The sequence below is a fragment of the Achroia grisella genome, unplaced genomic scaffold, assembly GCF_030625045.1.
Source record: "Achroia grisella isolate CSIRO2021 unplaced genomic scaffold, CSIRO_AGI_Agris_v1 utg902, whole genome shotgun sequence".
Classification (NCBI taxonomy): Eukaryota; Metazoa; Arthropoda; class Insecta; order Lepidoptera; family Pyralidae; genus Achroia; species Achroia grisella.
The window spans coordinates 331,080-348,361 of record NW_026713060.1 but is presented as its reverse complement, the minus strand read 5'-3'; the positions used below and the strand labels follow the sequence as shown (position 1 = coordinate 348,361).

Below are 17,282 nucleotides of genomic sequence, written 5' to 3'. Positions count from 1 at the left end.
TGGTTCCAAAGTCTAAATTTAAAATTGCTTCCAAATTGAATTTGTCCTTTTTAAGGAATCAGTCTAAAATGATTGTCATCTAAAAACATAATTGAATGATGATCTGTCTTCCTGCTTTATTGAAAACCGACCTCCAAATTAAAGAAGTCAATTGGACGAAAAATCAAAGCACCTTTACCAATAAATTGTCGGAGGTCAATTTATTATTAAGTACATAACGTGTTCGAGGTAAACATAATGTTTTGAGGAAGAAATAAATACGTAAATTAACAAGAAATATAGTTTGTTGAAGACATTTGATAAGAGTAACATTGTTAACAATCGCTTTCGACCAGTGGGACTTTTACACATTATATAAACGGGGTATTAACCATGTTAATATTACTTGCTTGCTTTGCTTGGCCGAATCTTATCAAATTTTCTGCGTGAGAAGGTCTGAGAATTTCTAGGTTTGACTATTTTTAATACTCCAAAATTTTTAATCTTCTAAACAATCCTATCACACCCAAATCCTGAAATTTATTTGGCTACCAAAATTTTTACTAGAAATAATTTATATTAATAGTGTATGTATTTACATATTCCAAGAGCTTCTTTGTAAACAACCGTGAAAACAATTTAAAATAGTAAGATTTCAATGAAAATTAGCTGTACATAAACGTATGTACTATAGTAAATAGATATGTGAATAGTAAATAGCTAGCATACATTATCCATGGAAAAAAGTATATAATTTTTATACATAATTTTACATTATTCACATAAATATAGATGATAGAGACTCAGTCGCGGGAAATACATTAGTAGATTAAATAGAATACAGAAATAGATAAGAATACAATTTATCACCACGACACTCATTTTTAGCCTCTTATACTACTACTGCTACAAAGCACACAAGTGCACACAACTTGTATATACTATTTTTACGTATTCTTGTATTTACATGTACGTAACATGTAAATACAAGAATACGTAAAAATTGAGGAACTTGGCAAACAAAGCCTAAGTGTAAGAATCCACGTTCAAGAGAGACCCAGACTATCTTGATAGATCGATTATGTATCTAATGGAGGAGTCAAGAGTCTTCGGAATTGCGAAGAGTGGCAAGTTATGAAAGAAATAAAGTATGAATTGTATAAATAGATACCAACAGCACTCTCTATTATATACCTACTCTGTACAGATCGTGAGGATAAACCTATATTATGATGATGTTGTGTTATAAATACGAGAATTTAATAAAATTACAAACTTTCGGACAATTATTTCCGCCTCATCCGGAAGTCTACTTCAGCATGTGTAAGTCGTGTTCGCTACAGCGTCTAGCCTTGCACTAATGGACTGATGGATAAAGTGGAAACAATTTTCACAAAAAAAGAAAAAATGACACACCGCACGTAGTCTTAAAATATTAGTGAAAAGAACATAACTTTCAAAATTATATTATGTTATTTAATGAAAAATACCCACATTCAACGTATTCAATACAGTAATAAACAGGAAAATCTGACATCGCAACAAGCTAAATTTTGTACAATTAGCGTCTCAAAACACTTGGCAATAGACACAGTTATGTCTCCAGATAAATGCCAGACAATCTGTCTGCGCAATATGTGGGTTTATGTAAACAGCGTCCGTTCACACTGTTTGTTTAGTATCAGGGTAGCTGAGATTTCCTCTTACAGAACGAGAATTTTGGTCTTAGGGTTACAGAGATTTCCTGGTACAGAACGAGAATTTTGGTCTTAGGTAGATACGTAGGTACGACGACATCATTCTCGTAAGGACAACGTCTACAATTTAGAAAATTTTACCTAAGGACAATTTATGACTTGCAAATTGGCAGACTAAAAAAACTAGCTGAAACGCGGAAAATAAACATTTTCTAAGGTTCTTCTTTGAGGTCTCTCATTTTGTCTAGAATAATAATGAAGGTACGAGGTTGGAGAGCCAAATTAAACCAAAATATGCGATTTTAATACCCTTTGCATGAGTAAAATTTTGAAATTGGCAACCCTAATCGAATTAAATGTATTGTATTTGTAATTATTTAATTAAATGTATTGCTGGACATTTTAACTGCGACAGACTGCGCTGTAAACATAGAAGAAAATATCATACGAACTCATTTTAACAAGATATATATACTGCAAGACTTCATGTAGATTATTCTAAATTACCTTCTAATGGAATGATGTGGTGAGGTGACTGTGGTTGAACAAATTTAGAGTTAAAATTACAAGCATTGCTCGCGGCTTCATAGAACTTTCTGAGTTTATTTTCATTTATCCACTAAGAACAAAGACGCCGGTAACAGCCCGCGTCTTTGTCTGCGTAGAATTTAACTCTTTCAAATAAATAAAATTTCTAAAATAAAAGTATCCTACTTTACTCCTTGTAACATTAGCTATCTGCGAGTGAAGATACCGTCAAAATCGGTCCAGCCGTTACAAAGATTAACATAACCAAACAAACAGACAGAGAATTTATTTATAAGTATCGATATAGATTGAAAACAAATACACAGAGTTAAATTTATCCTCTTTATAATACTAATATTAGTATCAAATATGATTTATATTTCAAAAAATTTTACAAATAACGGCCCCTTTCCTCTGTAACATTTAATTTTAGCTGAGTATTGTTTTTATTTATACCCCTTTGCCAAATTGTGCGCCGATTTCTTGAATTGCATTGATTGGAGTGAATAATATTTACTTACAATACTGTTAAGGTTACATTAAAATAAAAACATGTTTATTTGTTTTTGTTTTTACGCTATTATGTACAGTATACATACATCACAATGAGTAATTTGGCAGAAAACATAACAGTTTCACTTGACCGCGAACTCTCATCTATAAATACGTTTGTCCGTATGACCGTATGTATAACCAAATCTATTTTTAATGTCTCTGCTTGACGTTTCCCAACTCCGTCGTACAAATAAGAAAGTTCGTATAGCTGAGTTCGGAGACAGATTCATATATCTACAATAAAGTCCCAGGTTCGAGTAGGATATTGTATTGTAAAAATAAGTCGTGAAAAATCTTATATATAAAATTCTCGTGTCACAGTTTTCGTTCCCATACTCCTCCGAAACGGCTTGATAGATTCTCATGAAATTTTGTGAGCGTATTGAGTAGGTCTGAGAATCGGCCGACATCTATTTTTCATCCCCCTAAATGTTAGGGGTAGTCCACCCCTAAATTTTTATTTTTATTTTAAGGCAAAACAACGTTTGCCGGGACAGCTAGTGTATATATATGCAATAAAATAAAAGCTTAAAATAAATAAATACCCTTAGGAATTAGTTTAGTAATAAACCTGGAAATTCATATCCGGGACTATGTCCGATATTGAATAAAAAAAAGTATATTGTATAACAACCGTAGCTCTGAATGAATTTAAAAAATATATATATAAAAATAATGGTCGTTCACGTAATAATTCAATATGTAAAGTATAATTTCCTTATCAGAATTCCACTTTATGCCTTGGTGAGTGTGAACCAGTTCCGTGATTGAATTTTCTGCAATAAATAAAAAAAAGGTGGACGGAGCAAGAGTCTTCCTTAGTATTTTTTATTTATTGCAATATCACAGATACATAATGTATAATACATATATATATATAGAGTATGAATAATTTATTAACTGTTTTCTATTATTTGCTATAATTAATTTCACCCATTACCAGTTTTTAAAGGATAGGCCTCGAATTATCTGTGTTGTGTATAATATAGGAATTGTATATAGCAATTCCTACCTCAATTCATTCAACAAAACAGAAGTTATTAATTTATACCTAAAACATTGAAATATACCAAGAAAATCGTGAAAGTTATTTGGCATCGTCGCCACATCGCCTACTTCTTTTAGTAGTCGTCAAATGATGATGATCACTTAGTCGACAGACGTGCCAATTTTCTTTAACCTGAATTGTTGGGAACTATTATGTGTATTTATATTTTATCTATGCTTCTGCAGTGTTTTTTATACATCGTTCAATCGTACTTATAAGTCCTAAGAGAGATTTATTTTTGATGGGTTATAATAGAATGGTGCATCCGCCTACGTTGACAGTATAAGCTGGTGGAGCACCAGTGGAGAATAATATGACCTCATGTTCATCTTAACATCCGCTATACGGTTAGCGTAGATGGGAACACCATTCCATTATCATCCATTAAAAAAATCTTGAGCCGAGTGTCAAATGATATACATTTCAACAAATTTTTATAATACCAATTAATTCCCTTACTGTTAAAAGGGACAAACTTGCTGAAAACAGTTTGGTATGGCCAAGTAATGGGAAGACGATATCTTGTCTTGTCTAATGTGGTCAAAAAAGCTTTATGACTGCCACTACTGTCAAAGAGGTAGAGGACGACCACCTACCTGGTAAACCAGAATAGGTAATATCGAATACTAGACTAGCGACTAATAATCGCTATAGAAAAAATACCCGAACCAATAACCCAGGACAAATTGTTCTGGCGCCGCGAAATTAGGAGAGCCGGCCCCATAAGTGCAAATAAGTATTTAATTCCTTACTGCGACAAAATAAAAAATGTATAATTTACCTGGCTGGCAAGCTTACTAACTTCTTCCAAGTTGTTTATATACAATGTCTATACAATCGGGCTATTACCGCAATATAGCTAATTGTGTGTCCACATAGCATCCTAATTGCTGAGAATAACGATTATCAACATCACGTTGACATAAACACGACCATTGTTTTGACGATCAATAAATAACAACTATAACTAGCGCAGTATGTATGCTAATATAAATAAGACTACAATATTTAAAAAAAATATTTTTATGATTCTGAGATAGAAAACAAACATGATGCGCCTTTATACATACGAGTATTTATATTGCAATAATATATAAAAACTGGAGATAAATCCTTCACAAAACTACATATATATACAGAAGCAGACGAAATTCTTCTCTAATAAAAGGTTCTCCTGATGGAATGGGATAACTACCGTAGTCACGTGCCATCTGTGGTACCGCTCATGGTTCCTTATTCTAGAAGACTAATTGTCCCGAACCCGAAGCAAACCCCGATGTTTTATTATTACAACACACCATTTAAACAAATTAAGTACAAAACAAGCTATTTGTTGGCAGAAATAGACACAATCGTCCATCTCCACGACTTTGCACTAAGTCTACCTAAATAGTCCACCATTTAATATCAAACAGTAACTGCAGCCTGAAAGTCTTCGGCACCAGGATTTATAACATGCGCTGTACTAATCATGAAGAAACTGCGCACATTTTGAAATCCATGCGGTTTTATTAGTGATTAAATTGAACATTATAAACACCAATTACACAGCATTATTTTTAAACAGCTACATAATAAATTACTATGTTTTATGAGGCGGTTATCATTATAAGATTGTTATTGAACACTTTTGAGTAATATTATGTTTAGTTATTATTAAGTTTTACTGGCATAATGAATGGTAATTCAAATGTAAACACTTAATTTATTAATTTAAAAAAATATAATCGTTAGTCAACTTAGTTCTCTCATTTGTGTTGTTTTAGATATGACTTACGCATATATCCGCACGTCTCCTTGACAGAGTAGGGCCTAATAGTCTTAAACGAGACTGGTCGCCCCCTCCCCCTCTCTACAACCTAGGTAGCCCTAAAACACCTAGCCCTAGCCCGAGAATTGCTGGGGTCTAGACTAGACCTAGACTTCAGGAATTCGCGGGCTCAGTAATTTTTCTAACATATAATTTCTTTCACAGGTCATTTGTAGGGAATATTTATTATCATACTGTTATTGTCAAATAACTCGTGATAATTCTGTCCCAGGCATGTGTAATAAACTAACTATATTGCGTCATCAATTATTTCAACGAAATCGCCAGTATTATCCCATTGTACTCATTTTCGTACAAAAATAAATCAGTTTTAGATTACGCCAAACCAGCGCATGAAACTATTTCTATTGCAAAAGCTAAACGTTCTTCAAGCTTTGCACCGGTTTGCAGTAACGGTGATAAGATAAGCATGTAGTCACTCAGTTCAGTTAGGTCATCGTGGAGAATTCACGAGGTTTCTAGAGGGCGTTGTGTGGTATATTGCTGGCTGTCCCACATAATGGGTAATACTGACCTCGCTACACAGGAATGTTTGTATCACTGTCTGGTCTGTGAGGTCAATATCCAAGAAACCCTGGTGGTAATGAACCACCATAATTTGCAGGCGAATCCTATGGCTCTACATACACAACGGCACAGGCGAGAAGCTAAATGCGAAGAATGGAGTTTGATTATTATTACATTACATCCAAGTGAAACCGTTATTATTACATTACATCCACCTGGACGTCAGGATCAGAATCAGGTGATCCACATGGGTCAATTTGACCTGACTTCATTCTCACCAACTACATTACATCCATACCGCGAATACCGTTATCAAAGGCGTTGACAACATTTCATCATTCATTAAAAAAATGGACCACACGCAAATGTCATTAGATAGTAGCATAAGGTGCTGGCGTTCGTGATTAGCATCAAAAATTCTAGTTTTGTAATGATTCTTGTCGCTGTCAACGAGCCAAGAGGTTTACTTGTAATTGCATCATGTTGACATTTATTACTTACATATGTCACGGCGTTACCTTGGTTTCAACCGACATATAGCGAAAAAAGTATATGAGTTTGTATGTTTTCTGAACTGACGTAGAATAGAATAGAATAGGAAATCATTTATTCAAATAAACTTACATTGAAGCACTTTAGAAGTCATTACATTTTTTAATCTACCGCTCATTCGGAAAGCTGTCTCATCACAAGAAGAACGAGCAAGAAACTTGCGTGTTGCTCTTTTAAATAATTTTATTATTACTTTACATTTTTAAGTTTAAGTGTGTGAATACAAACCACCAATTAGCACTAATTCAATTAAATACTCAAATAGAAAAAACGTAAAGTGGAACGATTTGTTATGTTTTATAGCAGGAGGCAAACGAGCTTGCGGTACACCTGATGGTAAGTGATTACCGTCGTCCATGTGAACCCGCAACACCAAGAGAATTGCCGACATTTTAAGGGTAGGGCAGTAATTTGGAAAGAAGGATAGGCGTCCAGAATCTCGTCATCATGCCTGATGCAGACCATTAATGGCCGTATTTCAGAGGTTTTCCTTGTTTATTATATTTTTTGTTTTTAATGGAAAAACTCAGAAAATACTTAACAGAATTTAAAATTCCCCAGTCAGAGGTACATATTTGAAGTATTTAAACGCACGTTTGAATTGAAGATCCGTGGTAGACTTTATACAACGTCGTCTACATGAGGTATCTCTTTCTCGTTTATTGCTACCACTAAGCAACTTCTTTTATCTGTTTCGGTTAAAGGGCGAGATAAGGCAGTGAAATTACAAATTACAAAGTAAACAGCTATAATAATTTAATTCTCAGAAATGGCAACACATCAGATTTATCTTTGTCCTCTCATTGTATGCTATTCGTGTATATAGACGCCGGTTGTTTGACATTAAGTGGATCATCAGCTATTTTGCCATTACAAAATACGTACCTGATGTTATATCTGACGCCGATTTGCGGGAACTTACAGAATACTTTCAGTCTATAAATAATTATTAAGATTATCGATCCCGAACGCCGCCGCCGCTGGGGAATTACCTATCTACTGAAGAGTTTGGAGTGTTGCCAGCTTGATGGTTAACCTACCTTTTGTTAGGCAAAATTCTTTACTGGCGGCAAATTGATTTAGTGTACTAGGAGAACTAAAGTTTTATTTGCTGCAATTGAGGAAAATGTGTTTAATTCGTTATCTCGACTGATTTAGCACGGAAAACTTTGAAAGTTTTCCGTGCTAAATCAGAACATATTCCGTATGTAAAAAATAATATCTCCTATATTATAGAGTTAGTGTGCTTTTAGCGCTTGGTCTTATCTCATCTGATGGAAAATGATGGCAAGACCTAAGATGTAGTGCGCTTACCCAGAAGAAATCTATTCACCATAGACTTGAAGAATCCGGGTTTGTATTTCTATAGGAACACGAAAGGTGGAAGTGTGTTCCACTTTTTGGTAGTGCGTATTTGAAAAACAATTATGAGAAGGTAGGTAACAAATATACATTACATAATAAAAGTAACAATTACGTAGGTATTATTAACTTGTAATCATAATGTATTTATCTTTATTAACTACAACACAATAAGGACTTATTTTATGTCACATATTCCATTTATAACATTATTTAGGTAAGTTAGATATATCAATTTGAATTACACAACTTATAATAATATTACTATATAGCTTGTTTGTTATATTAAATTCACCAGGATTTAACCTCGATGACATTGTTAGTAATGAGACCACGAGTCCATCTGTTGCGGTTTATTTTGTTACTATAGTATTTATAAGCACTGACTGAATTAATGTTTTTATTTCTTTCCATTATACAGGATAAGTACCCGTAAGTAGTGGATAGTTGGAATTAGTATGAAATGTAGATGTATTTAAAATATAGTTTCAAAACATTACGATACATTTTTTTACACCAGCTTTGTTCAAATTTCAGTTAGAAAACTTTTAAACGTAAAGTTTGCATCTAGTTTATGTTCTAACTTTCTTGTTGTTGTTCAATATACTTGAATATCATTTTAATTAGTAAGACTTATGTATTCTTAACTACCTTGAATAAAAATAACAATAAAATAAAAAACATATAAGTATGGTAGAATTTCATATTTAGCTTACATGGATGATATTTTCACCTCATTTTGAAAACTAAGCATATCTTAGTAACTTACAAGACTTAGGACTATGAAATTTAGTAGTTTTGGCAGATAATAAGTCTCACTACCCCCCATAATCCGTTGGTCCACTACTTACGGGACACCTGTATACAAAATACTTCAAGTAAACACGATGTATTGAAAATATTTTTTTGTTCACGTTTTATTGATCGGATTCGTAATAAATATCTTAGACTTACTATATGAACTGCAATGAACTTCTATCGATTTCTTACATGCATTCATTCTCCTTACTCCACACAATGAAAATTTACAAAATGATGACGCACGCGGCACACAATCATAGTTTATGATTTTATGCCATTTGCCAATGCTTTTGACATGGATCGCAAAATTTAATATACCTAATAATAATGACACACGCATCACGCAAGTTTCTTTCATATTCTCCTTGTGATGAGACAGCTTTCCGGTAAGTAGATTAAAAAAGGATAACTATGAATATTCAAACTACTTAAATCTTAAGTTTATTTCAATAAAGTAATTTCTATTCTATTCTATAACCTTGAACAAATCACACAGCGCCATCTAGTCCCAAGCTAAGCAGAGCTTGTTATAGATACTAGATATAAATTTCTTAGATTCATTTTTTTTGTATAAAAATATAACATTTGTATTTGGTCTGGGTGATTTCTATATAATTATACACAATACAATCAAATGTTTTACAGTCATACAAATGTTTGTATCGTGCGAGGAATCGTACACGTGACCATCGGAAGTAAAGCTACGTTCTAAACCGCTAGACCACCGAGGCCGGTTTCAGTCACATTAAGGCAAAATTTAAGTTTTTAAACTATCTTCAAGACCTATTAGATAGTATCTAATGTTTTATTTAAAAACGTCATGTTAGCTATTGATTAATAGAATAATATCAAATCATTAAAAAATGTCACGTCAACAATAGTTATCTATAAATTAATATCAAATCAAATAAAAAATCAATCATGTAGAACATTTTACCCGCTTATGAACGTCAAGTTTTTTGTATTATTATTTTTTCCACTACCGTCTAATTTAGTATACATTTGCAACTAAGAACTAGCGATAAACTCAACCGATTTTTTCAAAGCCAGTATACTTATATGCATAGATGTCGAGGTCTGACATTCAATGAACATCCCGTGCATGAACAGCTACTGGCTTAACTAGGTATATAAGCTTCGTGCCTAGGTCACTTCCCAGGCAGACAATCACAAATTGTTTATAAAAAATATTTAAGACCCGTATATGATTGTGGCGTAATAAATATATTATTTATTATTATAGCCTCGAGAAGGTACTATGTGTGATATGCTGTCCTTCTGATTCCTACACACCGAACATTTACCTATTTTATGTCACATATTCCATTTATAACATTATTTAGGTAAGTTAGATATATCAATTTGAATTACACAACTTATAATAATATTACTATGTAGCTTGTTTCTTATATTAAATTCACCAGGATTTAACCGAAGAAGAATAAGAATTCCGTGAAGGTACTCTATGTGTGATAGGCTGTCCTTCTGATTCCTACACACCGAACATTTACCTACCTAACCAGCAGGTTTTTGAGGGCAAAGGATTGTTAGTAATGTGGACTAATAACTCTATTGCTGGCAATGGCCCATGTCAGTTTAACTTCCACGGTTCCCTCTGGAAACCAACGTGATAAATTATTTTATTTTTGATTATTTTTTGCAGCACCAACAATTTTTTTTGCACTAACAATGGTTGACTGTTAGAAAATACAATAAAAAATTTGCCACGATGGATTAACTGACTTGACCTGATGCTCATATTACCATCCTACATTGGTGCATCACCAGCGTAACAGTTAGTGCAGGGAGGGTACCATTCCATTATCGTCATAAATAAAACCAGTAGGTTTGTACCTACTAGGTACATGAATGTCGAATTTCATAACGATTAATTATGCCGTCAAACCGCCATGCCATGCGGTAACAAGCAAATAAACAAACAAACTTTCACATTTTGTAGTTTACTTAATATTAGTTTTAGGAAATTTTAGTGTAATTTTAAATCTTTTATATAAGTACCTACCTTACTATTTTGTCATTTTAAAAATGATATATTTTTAGAGAGGTATAAGTACCTATATATATTTATTTTTATGACAAAAGTAATAGTTCCTAATTTATAAATAATAATAGTAATATTGATAAAAAAAAATAAAGATGAGTTTCGTTTTCGGTTTGGATTTAGGGCATTTTTTTTTATATTTTGAACAAGCTAATAAAATAACCACACGTCATACCGCCACGATATTTATCAATCTCCAAATAAATAATAAAATAAACATTTATTAAAAAATAAAATCATTTACCTGTCTGGATGGTATTAAAAACTAGAAGAGAAAACACAACAAATCCTAACAACATGTTTTTAACAGTACCAAATCACACACACAAGACGTAGGCATAAAATTCAAAATCGTTTGCATTGTGCACTCGATTGTAATTATTAAGCCCAGTATTCGTCAGCACAGCACAAAATATGAAACAACACGTAATTCTAAAATTAAAAAACAAAATATCAGTCGTTAAATCCAAGTCACTAAGATTTTTGATGTAAAACTTTACATCGAAACATTTTGACGCGAACAACGCGACACGTTCGTTTTTCAAGAGACGGCAACGCAAACACGACCATTCGAGACAAACTCAACCCAACGGACTGAAGAATCAACACGTTCACAATAGTAGATTTATCAAAATCAAGCTGCGTTTCGAGCAATGTTCACGTCGGTTGTTCTACGTTTGTGCTCGACGGCTCTATTCATTTCTGAATGTATAACGTCGTTCGAAATTTCATCTCTGTGACTACCCTCTCCTCACCTCTATCTTACAATTTTTTAGTGGCAGTGAAGGTAGGTATACGCTATAGGGATATACACTGACGGGGCTCAAGTGGAGGATAATAATACGAACAAGTTAGATCGAATCTGTTATCGTTACGAATACACTAAAGAATGTTCTCTAGACCGCGTGGAGGTCGTCCTGACATTGTACATCACTATTGCTGCTCTTGGTCCCCATAAAGCAGACTTTTTATTTTATATCTTAATTATAATATTTTAGACATTTTATTCTATACAAGTATATTAGCGACAGGTATATTTTATAGTTATTCTTTTATGGCCTACGCTAACGGTTTACACTAGCGCGGCGGGGCACCAGTGAAGGATCATAAGATGAGCTTGAGGGCAGGTCATTTAGCCCATCATCGTGACAAAATAGAGGTCAATCTGACATGGTACATTGTTATCAATAGAATCATCAGTCCACATTACTAATAATTATCTTCCCCTCTATTTTATAAGTATTATCGATGGAAATAAAATACAGATGGCATCTTAACCGAGTCATTCACACCCACCTAGGAAGGTGTAAGATGACCTGGAGTTGGGACTACGGGGTAACATCCTCCGGGGGTTGTAGGTAGGGCTCAAATACCATAATTTGAGCCCTTCTATATGGGCAAGATTTAGAAGACAAAAAAAATTAGAGTATTGGGGCAACATATTTTATTTATTTAATTTTAATTCAGATTACATCCATATTGTGTTAGTAACTTATAATATACATATACGTAGATATATTTAATTCATATATCTGTGTCCAAAAGCACTTCCACAATGCAACGTTATCCAGTGCCTCTGGAGCGGAGAATCAGGTATATTCGCAACAGTTTTTAGGATGCTGTTTGAGCTACCCCGAATTCTAGACATCAGTGATTAACTAACTTTGGAACTAGCGCCATATTTGGGGATCTTTAATTTTTTATATCTCTCATTACTTTTTGTTTTGTTTATTCCGGCGTCTATCACATACTGCACCAGCTGAATACTGACCATTCCATATGTCAATCTATTTAAATCTATCAGTCGCTCCGTCAATCCGTGTGTCAATACGTGATACGTTGCTCAAATCTGCTCAATAAAGTTTTGTTAACTTTGTTTACTTATATTTTAGACAATATGATAATTAATAGCCGAATATATAATACATTTATAATTTTTAAAAATATTATTAAATATTGATTTTTTTTATAATAAGTAAAAACGGTAGTTCTGAGTATCTAAATAATGAAATTTATAGAAAATATGTTGAAAGTTTTTGGCGGGTGTTGCGCGAGTGCTTTTCTTATGGAAATATTAATGGCAAAGACACCTGATAGTGCCAATTTAGTAACATTCCTCCAATTCTTTTTTATTTCTCTACAAGGTTTTATATTTACTACAAAATTTGGCACGGTAATTATGCATAAAAGTCACTTAATATTCATACCAATTTTATATTAAGAGCGGATTTTGTTACGAAGTTATGAGAAAATAATTGAGAAATTCTTTAATTGTTTTTTTGAATTGGATGATGTTGGAATGGTAGATCCACCTGCGTTAATCGTGCGTATACAATTAACGGAGCACTATTCAAGGATAATAAGCATGAAGTCCTGATAAATAATTTGACATTGTTCAAATACAATATTTCTAGTAACAGGCTGTACAAGTACAAAACATCAATAAGTATACAAAACTCACAAAGTTATGAGCACCTGGGCGAAGGTATAGCATTTAGTATGTACTATAAAGTGGAAAGAACTGATTAATTGTTTTTAATGTGTTATCCATTTTCAAAAACTATTTGACAGATTTTTTAAAATACCTAGCTTGTCAAAAAGTAAATTAGGTTGTAATTAATGGGGATGGCACCATGGATCATGTGCGATAAATCTAATGTGTTACAAAATAAGTAACTTCTATATCTATTATAATATTCAAAGTGTTTCTTTATAGGTAAAACCGAAAATACCATTGAAGCAGTATGCATTTCTGATTACATTATTTTTCATCACAAGTGTTGCCAACAATTATGTATATGCATTGCATGTGCCTTCCACGCTGCATATGATTATAAGGTATATCATATTTATATATAACTAGCCACCTGCCCCGACTTCACACTGGTATACATGTGTTATACATGTAAACCTTCTACTTGAATTCGTCTATCTATTGCATTAAAATCCGTTGCATAGTTTAACAGATGTAATGGAATAGACAGTGGACATTTTATACTATGTAAACATAATAAATTTTAAACTACTTGGATATACATATATAGAAATATGTTTAGATGTAATCCTGGACTGCATGATTTGTGCGTTTTTAGTGAGTATCAGTTGATTGTGTGCCACTATATAAATTAGAATTATACAATTTTACATTAAAACTCTAATATGACTATTCAGTTTATTCTCATATAGCTTATAAACCCTGATTTTTAATATAAGGCTAAAAACTCTTTTAAACTTGAGTTACAAATTGCTAAATATTATAGCCGTCATTTAATATATTATTTAAAAAAATCAAAACCCTTTATTAAAAAAAAAATAGTTGCTGTAAGTTTGAAATTTTACTCCTAATATTTTTTCAAGGCTAGGACTCATAAATAAAAGATCTTTTAGCATTATAGAGAGCCTGTTATTCACTGGTTTCAGGAGTTAAGAATAGTTTCATATGCCTTCAGAAGTTCAAACCCTAATAAACATCCTCAGACTAAGCAGTTATGTTTAAACATAATTGAATTTTGATTTGATTCGATTGAGTTACCCATGGCAGACTTACTATCAATTGTAAATCTTTTGTAGGAATATCAGTTGTTATTAATTTGCTTAGTTTGCGACTAGTTAGTGCTGTGTAGCATTTGTAATAGATTTTTTTATGTAATTGCAATGAAAAACAAGCTGATGGTTGTTGATAACCATCATCTATGTACATGATCAGTACTAGAAATATAACACTATCATCTAAAGTCTGTGATATTCATATGTTTCCATTCCAGATGACTGAGATGCCATGCCTCTTATTCTGTAATTTATTCTTCCACAGATCAGCTTCATCTCCAGCCAGCATGTTAGTTTACTGTTGTGTAAAAAAACAATATCCAAAAATGACAAAGGCCATTGGATCTGTTTTAATAAGCATTGGTGTTGCCCTCGCTATGTATGGAGGTGCACCAACTGTTGAAAGTAAAGGCAAATTTATATATTGGTGTATTGGGGTTGCCATACTATTGTCTACATTAATTACGGGTGCATTTACTGGATTGCAACAAGAGATGCTTTATTCAAAGTATGGGAAACATCCTGATGAGGTAAATATAATTATTATGTTATTTACACCATTTCACTGGTACCCTCAGTATAAAGTTGTATCAGTCAGGAGGGAGCTGGCCTACAGCTGCTCCATAAGTCCTTCCGCGGGTTTGGAGTGCCATCTGCAACTGCAGTTGCTTCAGCCACCATTAGTGTAGTCCGAAAAAAAAAATCATATATAAATACATTGTATAATAATCACTTATTCGTCAGACGAAAACGAAACGTGGCCAACATCATTTAAATAATTAGAAAAAAGGCTAATTTTGATGACAAATTTTATCTCTTCTTATTTTTAAACTTCTTACTAATATTATAAACGCGAAAGACGGAGAGTATGGATGTTTGTTGGTCTTTCACGCAAAAACTACTGAACGGATTTTGATGAAAGTTTGAAGTAATATAGCAACTAATTTATAAACATCAGAATAATACAGGCTATAGATTTCATGCAAGTGAAACCGCAGAAAAGCGAGCGCTCTATATATATGCCACCTATAAACTTTGGGCAAGGATTCTAACATTTTGTACATTACATTCTAATACAATATTTTTTCAGATGCTTTTCTACACGCACGCTATTCCACTCCCATTCTTCCTTGGAATATATCCTCAACTTCAGGAATCAGCGCTGAGCCTGTCGTCCTATTTATGGATACTGGTAGCATTAAACATTGTATCTCAGTTTTACTGTACATACTCCGTCCACGAACTGGCCACTAAGGAAACGACTGTGACCGTAACTTTTATATTAACGCTAAGGAAATTTTTATCACTTTTAATATCTACTATAGTTTTTAAGAACAACTTAACTTATTTACATGTGTGCGGTACAGTATTCGTAGTTGTCGGCACTTATATTTATTTCGATTTCTTTAAGCGAAAAATGCAAAGACCTGTTAGTTTGAAGGACAAATGATTTACATAGGAAATAAAACCAATAACGAATTTAATCTTCTAACACATAAAAAATATTTTATTATCATGAATCACTAAATTAAAATTTATGTAAAAAGACTGTTCTATTTTATATAAATTTAACCAATGTTTTTTTTGCAAAATATTCGGACAGAATATATTATTGACGACCTCGGTGGTCTAGCGGTCTAGCACACCGCTTTACGTCTGATGTTCGTCTTGGTTCGTCTGATTCCTCGCACGGCACAAACATTTGTATTCATGAGTATAATTTTTTTTTTTTTTATGGATGATAATGGGTTGGTGCACTCACCTGCGCTAACGGTTTACGCTGGTGGGGCACCAGTGGAGGATGATAAGATGAGCATGAGGTCAGGTCAGTTAGCCCATTTTGACGAATTCACCAGGAATTTATAACGATGGTTTCCAGGGGGAACCGCGTGGAGGTCAACTGACATGGTACATTGCTAGTAATGGAGTCATGAGTCCACATTACTAACAATCCCTTCCCTTCCCCCCAAGTATAACTGTTTGTGTCGGTCTGGTTGTTTTCCATGTATAATATGTATGTATTTACGAAAAAAAAAATATCTATGTACTTGTATCAGTTATCTAGTACCCGCAACACAAGCTTTAGCTAGCTTATCTTGGGACTAGATGGCGTTGTGTGAATTGTCCTGGGAATATTATTACTATTTGTTATTAATTTATTCCATGTTTTCTACTTTTACTATATTAAAGGAACTGTCTCTATAAGTTAATACAACTACAGTGTGTACTAGTGAATTACATTATTAACGTTCCAATATAAATTATTATTTTTTTACGTTCAAATATTTATTTATGAAATATGTCGAAAGCCTAAGAACTGTATAAAATTTATAGAAAACCTATACTACTTGTAGATTAAAATGGAGTGGGTAGGCAAGTCATAAAGTACTTAAAAAGTTGGTTTCAAGTAAATATATTTGTTAATTATATAGATCTGTTATAATATTTATTCAATATTATGGGAAGAATTTTATGAGATCTCTTTAAATATATTAAATGAAAATATTTTTTTAATAAAAATAATATTGATGTTAATTATTTTTTATAATATATTGTCTTGTTTGTAATTCTTGTTTTTATTTTATTATTCATATACAGACTGCCTCGGTGGTCTAACGGCTTAGCAGCCCGTTTACATTCATCCGCTTCCCCTGCCACTCGCGCTGCTGGAAATATTGCCGAGCGACAACTGAGCGAGAGGTCTGAATGTAAACACACGCTGCCAGTCCTTTGACTCGCGCACCAAAAACCGACAATCGAGGGAGCGCCGGGCAGAGGGAGTGGCTGCGCCAATAGCATGGGAAGTATCGTTTA

The 17,282-nt window shown here is 33.2% G+C and overlaps 2 protein-coding genes across 2 annotated transcripts in view; one reads left to right on the top strand and one right to left on the bottom strand.

Moving 5' to 3' along the window:
- Window positions 1-11,503, bottom strand: part of LOC131853473 (uncharacterized) — an 85,442-nt gene extending 73,939 nt beyond the window's left edge. The window contains exon 1 of the mRNA XM_059204368.1: window positions 11,167-11,503. Within this exon, the coding sequence (XP_059060351.1) occupies window positions 11,167-11,221 (55 nt within the window). The 5' untranslated portion in view covers window positions 11,222-11,503. The remainder of the gene's footprint in view (window positions 1-11,166) is intronic.
- Window positions 11,504-12,827: 1,324 nt separating this feature from the next.
- LOC131853472 (UDP-xylose and UDP-N-acetylglucosamine transporter-like) lies at window positions 12,828-15,927 on the top strand. The gene is made up of 4 exons (XM_059204367.1): window positions 12,828-13,095; window positions 13,639-13,760; window positions 14,734-14,998; window positions 15,559-15,927. The coding sequence occupies exons 1-4, from the start codon at window positions 12,928-12,930 to the stop codon at window positions 15,916-15,918; spliced, it is 915 nt and encodes a 304-aa protein (XP_059060350.1). The 5' UTR covers window positions 12,828-12,927; the 3' UTR covers window positions 15,919-15,927.
- The last annotated feature ends 1,355 nt before the right edge of the window (window positions 15,928-17,282 follow it).

Excerpts from the sequence above, each read along its gene's own strand:
- LOC131853472 (XM_059204367.1), top strand. The coding sequence starts at position 12,928 with ATGAAATTTATAGAAAATATGTTGAAAGTTTTTGGCGGGTGTTGCGCG. Across the intron at positions 13,096-13,638 it reads TTACTACAAAATTTGGCACG|GTAAAACCGAAAATACCATT; the intron begins GTAATTATGCAT and ends GTTTCTTTATAG. Across the intron at positions 14,999-15,558 it reads ATGGGAAACATCCTGATGAG|ATGCTTTTCTACACGCACGC; the intron begins GTAAATATAATT and ends ATATTTTTTCAG.